The sequence below is a fragment of the Macrobrachium rosenbergii genome, chromosome 5, assembly GCF_040412425.1.
Source record: "Macrobrachium rosenbergii isolate ZJJX-2024 chromosome 5, ASM4041242v1, whole genome shotgun sequence".
Taxonomy (NCBI): Eukaryota; Metazoa; Arthropoda; class Malacostraca; order Decapoda; family Palaemonidae; genus Macrobrachium; species Macrobrachium rosenbergii.
The window spans coordinates 53,955,457-53,968,101 of record NC_089745.1 but is presented as its reverse complement, the minus strand read 5'-3'; the positions used below and the strand labels follow the sequence as shown (position 1 = coordinate 53,968,101).

The 12,645-nt window shown below is 36.2% G+C and overlaps 1 protein-coding gene across 1 annotated transcript in view; it reads right to left on the bottom strand.

Moving 5' to 3' along the window:
- Window positions 1-1,633: 1,633 nt before the first annotated feature.
- LOC136838935 (outer dynein arm-docking complex subunit 4) overlaps window positions 1,634-12,645 on the bottom strand; it is a 41,821-nt gene continuing 30,809 nt past the window's right edge. Inside the window, exons 7-14 of the mRNA XM_067104629.1 lie at window positions 9,020-9,058; window positions 6,169-6,293; window positions 5,270-5,431; window positions 4,876-5,041; window positions 3,834-4,011; window positions 3,058-3,224; window positions 2,624-2,740; window positions 1,634-1,915 (exon numbers count right to left, since the gene is read on the bottom strand). Of these exons, the coding sequence (XP_066960730.1) occupies window positions 1,773-1,915; window positions 2,624-2,740; window positions 3,058-3,224; window positions 3,834-4,011; window positions 4,876-5,041; window positions 5,270-5,431; window positions 6,169-6,293; window positions 9,020-9,058 (1,097 nt within the window). The 3' untranslated portion in view covers window positions 1,634-1,772. The remainder of the gene's footprint in view (window positions 1,916-2,623; window positions 2,741-3,057; window positions 3,225-3,833; window positions 4,012-4,875; window positions 5,042-5,269; window positions 5,432-6,168; window positions 6,294-9,019; window positions 9,059-12,645) is intronic.

The following is a 12,645-nucleotide window of genomic DNA, read 5'->3' as shown; positions in this document are numbered from 1 at the left end:
CTTGACGAGGGAGAGTATCGACTGTAAGGAAGAAGTTACCTAACATGATTAACAAGTCTACTGGGAAGAAATTTACCTACTAGGGATGACTATGCACATTGCACATTAGAAAGAATATACCAACCAAGGGATAGTTATACCCATTAGAAAGGTGCCCACTAGGGGACTGGTTCGGGTAGCTGGTTCTGGCCATTACCCTCCCTGTAGAATAACTCTGCCTTACAAGTGGTTTGGTTTACTCAAAAAGGGCATAACCAAAAGGATAGTTTCATCTACCAAGAGGAGCTTACCACACAAAATGACTAAACGGTGCTTTGGTTACGAGGATGAAATCTAGAAAGATAGCGCTGCCTGCCCTGAAAGTAAGGCTATGCATTCCAATAGGCAACTTAATCTACAATGCAGACTATCTTTCCCTCAAAGGAGGATAGATTTGCCTACAAAAAAGTGGGGTTTACTTGTCTAGAAGATGCCTTTGTCTACCGACAAAGTTCAGCCTTTGAAAACAATTGGTTTATCCACATGGCAAATAGTAGTCTCAAAACAATAATAAATATATCTACACTTTCCAGTTTCTTAAGAGAAATATGAAATCACTCCGGTTTTCACACCAACAAAAATATGTTTCAAGAAATGAACATAAATTCAAATTTAAGGTACTGAAATAAGTCTTAGTTTGAATACTGTGCTTCACATTCCCTGGCAACATCGCGTGAAGGGTGTATTTCATTCATGTTTATCAGAGCAGCTGAAGGCCTGACATTTTCTTAATAGGACGGCGAGTTCTGCTTGAATGTATTACTTTAAATCCTTCTTCTTGAGGCGTATCTGTTCCATGGTCAAATTGGTTTTCACATTCGTTAGGCTATGCACAGAATGATACTAAAACTAATACTGTACAGGATGGTCTATGCAAGAAGTGTTAATTCAGTCTTCCATACCCTGCTCATTATTCACGTAGACACACACATACAATTGTGTTAACAGAGAAGCCGTAAGATTATATTTTCTAGCATTACAAGATGTCATTTTGATGCATAAATCACAAATACATGGAAAGGATTCCTAATTTGTTACCACAACTAATCTTAAAAATTCTAGGCACAAATAAGAATAAATCTCAGACATAGATTCAGACTGAATGAATGTACCGTGACGAACGATATATATATATATATATATATATATATATATATATATATATATATATATATATATATATATATATATATATATAGCTGTAGTTGGTAACTGATTCAACGCATATATTGGGTTCACATAAATGACCAGATAAATATATGTAATTAATATTCCCATTATAATCCTATATATAAAAAGATAAAATAGCAGATAAAAATTATAATCTGCTATCAGTGTCGATTGACGCATTAATACTATACACACACATTATCTATATAATATATATATATATATATATATATATATATATATATATATATAGTAAATGCTATTCAATAATAAAAACTGGGTGAAGAAATTACACTGTGATGTCAACCTGGACGTTTTAGAAACCTAAAACGTAGGTGTCACGGGATACCTAAAAAGTCCGTTGAAGGTATCTGCTATCTGATAGGGGCCATCTTTTATTTCTTCCTCTTCTTCTACTTCTTCTTGAAGCGCTGAGGGATTTGTTGCCGAAGGTCCAACAAGTGACAAGCACCGAAGTCCTCCACCGTACCAGATACACTTCACAAAAATAAAATGCATGAAGACTACGCCTTCAGCGACCCTGCAGTATCCTGGCGGATGTCCTACGAAGGGGTTTCTTCGGTGAACTGTGAGATCTTGACCTTGAAGGATTCGTATTCGTCCACGAGGTTCTGGGGAGCGTCCTCAAGGAGGGGAAGGCATTTCTCCAGGTTCTTCTGAGCGCCCTCTATGTTCTCTTGTTGGACTGAAATGCCGTCGGTAATGAAAGGAAGAGTGAAACGTTCGCCTTACCCTTGTTCTAACTTCCCAAGTATTTGTTCTCTTTCTCATTGAAAATTCAAGCCCTTGAAAATGCCTGCATTTTGCAAAACAAACGCTTTTTCACTCATTTAAAATGATCTCAATTGTAAACAAATGTTTTTCTTTTTATTTCAAGTAAGAGTTTGAAAAAATTTCGTTTTCAATACAAGGAGTCATCCTAGAGAAAGAGATGGCCCCAGTTGAGCTACGGCAGTTTCCTAGGCCATTCATAAGATTATGATAATAGTACTAAAATACGAGGGCCGAAGTAACAAAGGTCGCATAACGAAAGAATAAAGAGAGAGGGAGAATCAAAACGCATGTAACGCAAACCAATAAAGTATAACCTCGTTAAAAGATGAAACAATTCCTTAAACAAGCGCGTACTCATAAAACACGTCAACCCAAACATACAAGAAATCAAAAGCGCGCAAACGCAATAGAACAAAAAAGAAAAAAAAAACACGAAATAGCGGATGCTACTACAATAAAATACTACCCAATACAAATATCCAAATAAAAGTAGATCAAACCTTCAATCAAACATCAAAGTAAAAGCTAACGAATGAAATATGACTAAAATAAGCATACAAAATGAAACACAGAATAAGAGAGGATAAAATATAAATAAAAAAAGAGAAACTGATCTAACCATCTGCATCGATGAGAGCCAGAAGTGCCGTCAGAGCAGTGGTGTTATCTTGGTCGTCGTCCGCTTCTCTGACACTCTTCGTCCCGTAGAATTTCCCCGTCTCCACTTTACGCATGGCTGTGGAAACAGTGAGTGGCTGTTGAGAGGGGGGTGGGTATGGTAGAGTTGATAAGTGAAGTGGAAATGAGAGAGAGAGAGAGAGAGAGAGAGAGAGAGAGAGAGAGAGATAAATGCAATAAACTAAGGAAAAGAGAGAGAGAGAGAGATAGTAGATAAATGCAATTAACTAAGAAAGAGAGAGAGAGTATAGGTACTGCATTGCTAATCGAATAAAATTACAATCAAACGAGTACATACTAATTATAACTAAATCCCCATAAAACTGGAATCTTGGAATTACTATGAATCCGACGACTCACTTAAAGAAAACTCACCAAAATACGACTTAGCTATGAGAAGGAAAAGTGAGGCGCGCTGGGCGCTGTTAGCAGCTGCCGGTATTCGTCTCTCCCAAACAGCCACCGCTTCTGCATGTTGGCCCTGTTCGGCTAGAACTCGACCCAGCTGCTCCACAGCCGAATGCTCCTCGTCTCCATATTCACTGGAAGAATAAATCTCGTGGTTTTCTTAATGAATTCAATAGGAATTCGACATCTTTGAACTAAGATATGCTATGAACATTCGACATCTTTGATTTAAGATAAACATTCGACATCTTTGAACTAAGATATGCTATGAACATGCGATATCTTTGAATTAAGAAACATTATGAACGCAATACTATTTTCAGAAACATTGTCCATGTTACATGTGATAACGGGTACAACACAGAGACTTCCGTTTTGGAATTTTCGCGAAAGGAAAGATTAGCAATTAAATAGGCCTTTTATTTACTTTAAACGGCACTTTAAGGCTTATTTATTGTCTCGCTGTCTTTTATCGCAAAATCAGCACATCTCATTCCGGCAATTAGCCTAGGTATGTTGACAATAACTAAATTATTACATCTCAATAACAATTTGCTGAATATCTAATCCGATAACTTTGCATTGAATAATAGTGAAATTTCCATAGAAGAATTGTAAATTTTCATCTTCCTCACCAGATAAAATACCATACATCCAGTACTCAGCGAACTTACAGCACAACCATAACCGAAACTCATGATAATTATGACTTACCAAATTATTTACAACGTGAAGTGACTTACTTTGCCCTAGCTATATGAACAGCATCGGTGAGAACAGCTATAGCGTCCTGAGGCCTTCCACACTTGGGCAAAGCCACGCCCACTCCTACCAGGAGGCGGCATAATATACGATCGCCCACTTCCGTCGCTTTCACTTCATTGACGAGGGTCTCTCCTTCTCGGACAGTGGCCTCAAGGTCTGGAAATGGGGACAAATAACATGAGAAAACACGTAAACAGTTACTGACCTACTAAGGACACAGAGTATATAATATGGCTAAGTATGGACAGTGAACGCGTATATATAGAAACAGGTTATTATAAGTAAATGCAGACATCGGTTTATGACAGTTGGAAACGTAAATAAGAGAACATATATAAGAAATGAACATTCAGCATTGTGAAATATATTTAATCAAGAAGGTTAAACGCAGGAACTGTCTGGGAGGCACTGAACTTGACCAAGTTACGGGATTTCCCTTTAGGAATGATCTCTACATCAATTAATAAGCAACGAAAGATCAAGACGCCAGAGAATGTCTGGAAAGTATATACGAAGAGGGTACAGTATCTGAAAGGTTGAGTGACCCCGAACAAAAGAGATATACTGGAAAATGACCTTGATAAAACGGAGGACACCTTAGCTGAAAGAACATTGCCCTGAGAAACAACTAGACAAGAGGAAGGTGATATAAATACCAACAAAAACATTGAAATATATATAAATATATATATATATATATATATATATATATATATATATATATATATATATATATATATATATATATATATATATATATATATATATGTGTGTATATATATATATATATATATATATATATATATATATATATATATATATATATATCCATATCCATAAAAATTATAGAATCATAGAGAGGTGAAGACACCAGCAGTTACTCTGATCGACACTGCCGAATACCTGGGTCTGCCGGATGCCTTAGAGATACAGGGGCATTAAATCTGCAATGTAATTCTCCCAGCTGAGTCATCACTTTTACAGGGTGAATAAGTGAATAACATAATGCCTGTTTCTTACCCTCTTCTTGCTGCAGCTTCTGCAGAATGGTGGCAACCCTCTTTCTCAGGGAAGCCTTTACCCTGGCTTTCTCTTTCTTCTCTCTCGACTTCTGCAGGGTAGTTTTGTCTCCCCCAGTGTTCATGCTGCCGCCTGGGTCCCTCTGCCACATAAACGACTCCAGGTGCTAATGAAGAAAATGATTATATGAGAGAGAGAGAGAGAGAGAGAGAGAGAGAGAGAGAGAGAGAGAGAGAGAGAGAGAGAGAGAGAGGTTACAATAGTTTCGAGTACGTTGTCGAAACTTCTTTCCATGGCAAAATAAAATGCTACTACAGGTAAGGGCGTGTACTTTGCAGTTGACACAGTACGCTACTAAACGATCTAGAAAACCTTACAGTTAGACAAGACCTACCTGAAGAGAACTAAGGGCTTCTTTGGCTACAGCCGCAACTTGAATCCCCGACTTCCCTACTGGTCCATTCGAAAAAGTGCTCTGAAGTTCTCTGGTTAAACTTCGACGATTAACAAGTGAAGCCAAAAACTCCTTATCGCTGCTGAGTCCACCTAACAGACGCTGAATAATAATAATAATAATAATAATAATAATAATAATAATAATAATAATAATAATAATAATGAGATGTCCAAATTTTAAGGCACAAAAAAAGCAACAGGTACAAAAGATATCTGAGCCACAAAAATGAAATGCGAGCAGCATGTACAATGAGAATATCACTCTTCGTTTAATGGTGAAACTACTTGAAAATTACCTCACAGAGAATGAATCACAAGCAAGAAAAAGATGACGTTGGTATAAAGGGAGAAATGACGCAATCGATCGGGGAAGAGACAAGGACATAGAGGTCCAAGAAAAGAAGGAAAAGGGAACAAAGATGAAAATTCAAAAGAGGGTTCGGGAAACTATGACGGAGCATAATTGTGGGTATAAGCGCAAAGAGCGGGTTGCAAATGGTTGAAATATGACGCATATAAACGTCAGAGAATATTCTCATAAATTCCGACATAAAATATGAGGAGTAATGAGATACTGAAAAACAAAGCAGAGAAAATACGATACAAAAATAAGAAATAGTCGTTATGGAGTAATGAATAAGACAGACATCAAACTGCATCATGGATAACTGCATAGAAATTATCATTAAAGTCTGCCGAATTCAACTACCAAAATAAATTTCAGTCAATTTCGTGAATCCCTCACAGACGTTTCATTTTCAGCCTCGAAACATTCGAGAATTCACAAGACTAAATTAAAAGTAACACGAAACAGACTGACCTCATCATGATACTGACCTTGGTAGCCATCTTAGACCCCTTGGGGTCACTGACGGTGATGGTGGGCACAGAGGACCTCGAAGCTGATCCCTCGCTCAGAGTTGTGGCCGTCATGGGATCTTCCAAATCCGGGAACTTATCCCCTGAGAAGGTTCGAATCAGTGAGACACATCTTGAATGGATGGTGAGATTCCGATGCCGAAGAATAAGACCTTATTTTCACTTTTGTTTATTGACAATCGTTACAGGTTTTCTTTCTTCTTCTTTCGGGTAAATTTTTGAGACGCCACTTTCCTCGTTTTGCTGCCTTACAGTTTCTTTTATTTGTTTGCAAAGATAAAAATGACCAAATCTAATAGATTTTAAAATAGTTCATGTCAAATGTTCAAATTCAATAGCATATATCAAGCAACGATATAATGATCAATAATTACTTTACGGTCAATCTCATTTTGTGAAAATCGTATAAATCTATGATGAATTTTCTTTACATTAAATTACACTTTCTCATAATATTGCTTTACCATTATCGCAATAATTAAAGTCTCATACATTTGGAACCTAACATAAAGTGAATATCATGATAACAACGACTTTCCGCCGTGCACAGTGAATCATGATTAACCTTCCACATGTGAGGAATGCAAATATTCATTCACATGCCTGAAAATTGAATGCTTTAGGTAAACTATTCCTAACACTCCATGCAAGCTTGAATGTACTGTAGCATTAAAATTCAGTGATCACACGAAAGCCAGTCAACCACAATGACAAGCAGTTGCAATCCTAGACCAACATTCCAACAACACATCAGTGTGTAAGTGACACCGAATTAAATCTGATTAATAAGGCAGCAGAACAGATAGAAAGTGGCAGAGACATTCTGAGTACCAATCAGTGAAATACAGACCGTGTCTTCGGCATCTGGAATTCTCATTCCAAGACTTTCCCTAACCACGCGTGAAAAAAAAAGGGGTTTAGTTAAAACAATCCATACGTTTAAGATGCAAACTTTTATTTATTCAAACTTGTGGATTTGCTTTCGTGATTTTTTTTGTGGTGTATTGACAGAACTTGTTTGCATGTTGTTGTTTACCTTGAGGGTTTATTTGCTTTGTTGTTGGCCTTGTGTTCAGTCGGTTGTTACTATTTGCAGTGCCAGGGTTCAATTAACAGATTTGATAATATGACAGCTGTACTGGTGGATATTATGAGGTGTCAAGTGAAACAGTTTACATCTACGACGACCAAGGTCGCGTTTTGTTTTAATTTAATTACTGTTCATGAGAATGGAATCATGAATTAGATGAGAAATTATCACTGTGATAGAAATTCAGTCAAGGTGTAACAGTTATTTATGTATTTGTTTATACGTTAGTTACGTATTATTTATTAATTGAAAACTTTGCAGTCATTTAATGAAAGCTTATTTACCACAAGGAGTTTAATTAAGACCATGGATTTAAAGATATGTGAATTAAGTTAAAAATGATTTATGGGGGTATGACGTTTGGCAGGAGTCAGAAGAGAAGTTCCTTATTTAGATAAAACGAACTTTAATGTCTCAATGTAAGTTTAATGACAAATACTGTTTTCTTCTGCGTCGTTGCAGGTTGATCAGTAATAGTAGTCCTTTTGCTAAGGATATTCAAGCAATTGAATGAAGTACTTTGTAACAGAGAGGAAAAGAGCACGCTAATAAAAAGCTTTTTGAGTTTACGAAGAAGAGGGCCATTAGAGAGGGAAAGAGAGAAAGACAACTAAAGAGAGAGAGAGTGAAACAGAGAGAGACAGCATGCTACTGAACTCTACTTCATGGTACCACGATGCATCAAAATTACTTCATTAATTACGGGAATATCAGCTTGTTAACGATAACAACAACAACAATACTTATGAACAGGTTTGGCAGTAAGTACACTAGACAAAATATTAAATACGAACAAGCTCTGCAATGACTATATGTGCTTTGCACACATACATACACGCATACCTTGAAAACTATTCATACACCACAAAATATGGCCTACTCCATAGTGAGGACACAAATAACATACAGTGTACACAAAAATACAGTCATAATAAAAAACAGGGATGAAAAAGGGGGTCAATGTAATTGTGCCTCAAAAAAATTACTAAATGAAAATTCTGGAGATCAAAAATAACTGACTACTGCTCAGTCCTTGAGAGGCCAAGCTAGTCCTCCGTGAGTTCAGGTCTCACAGAAGGGAAAAATAATCGGGGAAAGGGGAAAAAAGGTCTCTCGAAAGGAAAATGTAACCTTGGGAGGAAAAAATGTTTAAGGGGGGAGAAACAAAAATAGGTACTTTTTTTAATTTCCTTATTTTCTAAATCAAGACATTTCATACTGAATACCAAGACAACCTACGAAAAGGATAAAACTAACTTAAAAGAGCACAACTTTGTCTTCCGTTAGCTACAGCGAAAGCTATAAGGAAAGCATTAAAAAAAGAAAAAGAAAAACAACATTACAATCAGCCCCAAATTTATGCTATACGGATTTCGCTCAAGTGAGCCCACAAATAACAAAGACATATACATTTATATACGAAACTTGCTACAATACAGTATGGCATCGGACATGACACAATTTTCGAGAAGTTTCTTTCTTTAATCCGGATTGTTCACATCAAAATTCAACCATCTTTAATATCGGTAAATTGCAAAGAATCTGTGACGAGAAGCATTCAGGTAACAAAGGTCAGTTAGTATATTACAAAGTTTAAGTCATTCATTTGAAAGTCACCAACTATATCATAAAATTAATATCAAATTAAGCTTCTCCGTTCAAATTTTCTTTTATTTGATGCCACTGATCAGGATTAAGAAAGAGCTATAACAAGTAAACCTTTGCCCCTGGAGAGATCTCCACTCAGCCGGCCAATTGCTGCAAAAGAGAGGATAAAGTTGGAACTTGTTTACACTGGAGAAGGAAGGAATGGCTATGACATACTCTGAACAACCTGTGGCATACTGTGAATAACCCCAGTTGCAGAGATGTTTCTCAAGTAAATGATTAAATGACGTTAAAGTTACATCCTTCCCTCTCTACAATCTTCAAGATTCGTTGATCAAGTACTTTTCTCAATTTTGGCCTTATTTATGTTGAAGTGGGCGTTGGATGAAAAGACTTCTAAAACAAGTTGTATATTTTCGAAGTTTCAAATCTGACAGCATATTTGAAACGAGGTTGACATGAATACTTTACAGTGAAAGAAAAAAAACAGCATTTGATCAGGTGTTCAGAGATGTCCATAACTATATAACAACAGTAAAATAAAATTAAGTGAGAATATTATTAAGAAGTATAGTTTACAGTTTTTGAAGTCTACTCTTATAAATAACTACAGCATAAGGGCATCACTAAAAGTCTGTGATGGTTAGTCAGTAAACCTTCAAAATTACTAGTACATACAGCCATACACATATGAATATTCCCAAATACCTACACACATATATATATATGTATGCATGTTTGTTTGCATATACAATCATGTAATGCATACGTACGTACGATTACCCATTATTTAAAGAAAAATACTACAAAGAGATAGTCTTATAACGCTATTCAAAATTTATAAGATTTATAAAGAATATTTTCCTATGAAAGCATATGTTTAAAAAACTATGAAAAGGTTGAACTCTCCACTTCACAAAATGACGTACATTTTTAAACATTTCCTTTTATGTGTGCCTGGGAGTACCTCCCGTCCTTGTTATACGATAAGGATTTTATAGTTTCAGTAATTACGTATTCTAGCCAATAGGATCCAGTATCAGAGCAGGAACTGGCTCAATGTTTTCTGTGTGAATTTCCATATAAGCGAAACTAAATACATTCTATTACAAATGAAAGTAGAGAATTTTACATATTTCACTTCGACAAAACAGCGAAAAATAAGACCAAGTTAAAGAAAAATTGTCAAACTACTGAATTCTCTGGAATATGCTTTCATGGGAAAGAGAGACGAAATATTAGTGAAATAAGTAGTAGGAATATGCGGTGTCTGTTAGGGGGAAGAAACATAAGGCATAGGAAACTGGGGGAGGGAGGGGAGAGGAATCTGGAGGCAGAGTGAACTGGAAACTGGGGGACGAAGATAAACAGAAAGCAGAGGAAACTGCTGGGAAAGCGAAATGGATTAGAGGAAACTTGGGAAGAGCAAATTGGATGACGAGTCAACCAAAGAAAGAGGAGAATGGATACAGAGGAAACTGGAGGTAAATGAAACTGGGGAAAGAGGAAATTGAAAGCAATGGAAACTAGGGAAAGAGGAAACTGAAAGTAGAAGAAACTAAGGAAACACGAAACTGAAAGTAGAAGGAACTAAGACAAGAGGAAATTGAAAGCAGAGGAAACTATGGAAAGAGGAAATTGAAAGTAGAGGAAAATAGGAAGAGGAAATTGAAACTACATTAAACTAGGGAAAGAAGAAATTGAAAGCAGAGAAAACTAGGGAAAGAGGAAATTGAAAGCAGAGGAAACTAGGGAAAGAGGAAATTGAAAGTAGAGGAAAATAGGAAGAGGAAATTGAAACTACAGGAAACTAGGGAAAGAGGAAATTGAAGGCAGAGGAAATTGAAAGCAGAGGAAACAAGGGAAAGAGGAAATTGAAAGCAGAGGAAACAAGGGAAAGAGGAAATTGAAAGCAGAGGAAACAAGGGAAAGAGGAAATTGAAAGCAGAGGAAACAAGGGAAAGAGGAAATTGAAGGTAGAGGAAACTAGGAAGAGGACATTGAAACTAGAGTAAACTAGGGAAAGAAGAAATTGAAAGCAGAAGAAACTAAAGAAAGAGGAAATTGAAAGCAGAGGAAACTAGGAAGAGGAAATTGAAAATACAGGAAAGAGGAAATTGAAACTAGAGGAAACTAGGGAAAGAGGAAATTGAAAGCAGAGGAAACTTAAGAAAGAGGAAATTGAAAGTAGAGGAAACTAGGAAGAGGAAATTGAAACTACAGGAGACTAGGGAAAGAGGAAATTGAAAGCAGAGGAAACTATGGGAAGAGGAAATTGAAAGCAGAGGAAACTAGAGAAAGAGGAAATTGAAAGCAGAGAAAACTAGGGAAAGAAATTATTGAAAGTTGAAGAAACTAGGGAAAGAAATTATTGAGAGTTGAAGAAACTAGGGAAAGAGGAAATTGAAAGCAGAGGAAACTAGAGAAAGAGGAAATTGAAAGCAGAGGAAACTATGGAAAGAAATTATTGAAAGTTGAAGAAACTAGAGAAAGAAATTATTGACAGTTGAAGAAACTAGGGAAAGAGGAAATTGAAAGCAGAGGAAACTAGAGAAAGAGGAAATTGAAAGCAGAGGAAACTAGGGAAAGAAATTACTGAAAGTTGAAGAAACTAGGGAAAGATTAAGAGTTGAAGAAACTAGGAAACAAGAGGAAATTGAAAGCAGAGGAAACTAGAAAAGAGGAAATTGAAAGTAGAGGAAACTAGGGAAAGAAATTGAAAAGTTGAAGAAACTAGGGAAAAGGAAATTGAAAGTTGAAGAAACTAGGGAAAGAGGAAATTGAAAGCAGAGAAAACTAGAGAAAGAGGAAATTGAAAGCAGAGAAACTATGGAAAGAAATTATTGAAAGTTGAAGAAACTAGAGAAAGAAATTATTGAAAGTTGAAGAAACTAGGGAAAGAGGAAACTGAAACTAGAGGAAACTAGAGAAAGAGGAAACTGAAACTAGAGGAAACTAGAGAAAGAAGAAACTGAAAGTAGAAGAAACTTGGGGATATGAAAGGTGTAAGACGAGAAAACTAGGGAAGCGGAAACTGGAGAGAGAAAATTGAATCTTGACTAAATGTAGGAGAAGGAAAGGTAAGGAAAAGTGAACTAGTGATAAACGAAAATGGAGGTACAAGAAACTGAGGAAGAGTGTAACAGAGGTGAAAGAAACTTCTGGAAGAAACTGGAGAAAGGGGAAATTGCGGAAAGAGGAAACCAGAGCTGGAGTAAGTTGAGAGAAAGAGGAAATTGGAGGTCACATATTAGGCCCCACACTGCTTCCACCAAAATTGGACATATCAGTGTAATACCTTTCAAGAGTGAATTTCAGTCATGCATGAATCCTAAAATGTCTTACCAACATCTCTGAAATACTTCAGAAATGTTACTGCAAATCTGACTCACTCCAACAGAGAGATTTGTTCCAATAGCCTTAAGTTTTTATATAAAAAAAAATCTATTAAACTCATCACGCAGGTGATGAGTACATTTAATCTACACCGTCAATAAAGCTTTAACTGGAAGGCTCAACTCATCTAGAATTTTAATTCATTATTGTTAAAGTAGCAAACTGGGCTGAGTGACGTAGTGAAAACACTCGACCAAACTCACAAGAAAATATATATTTAAATTTTTTCAGAAAAATATAACATATCAACATCTAAGAAAATAAAATATTGTTCAGATTACCGTTAAGATATACAGTTACAAGAACCAGATTACTATTTCATTGCGGAAAAGAAAAATTCT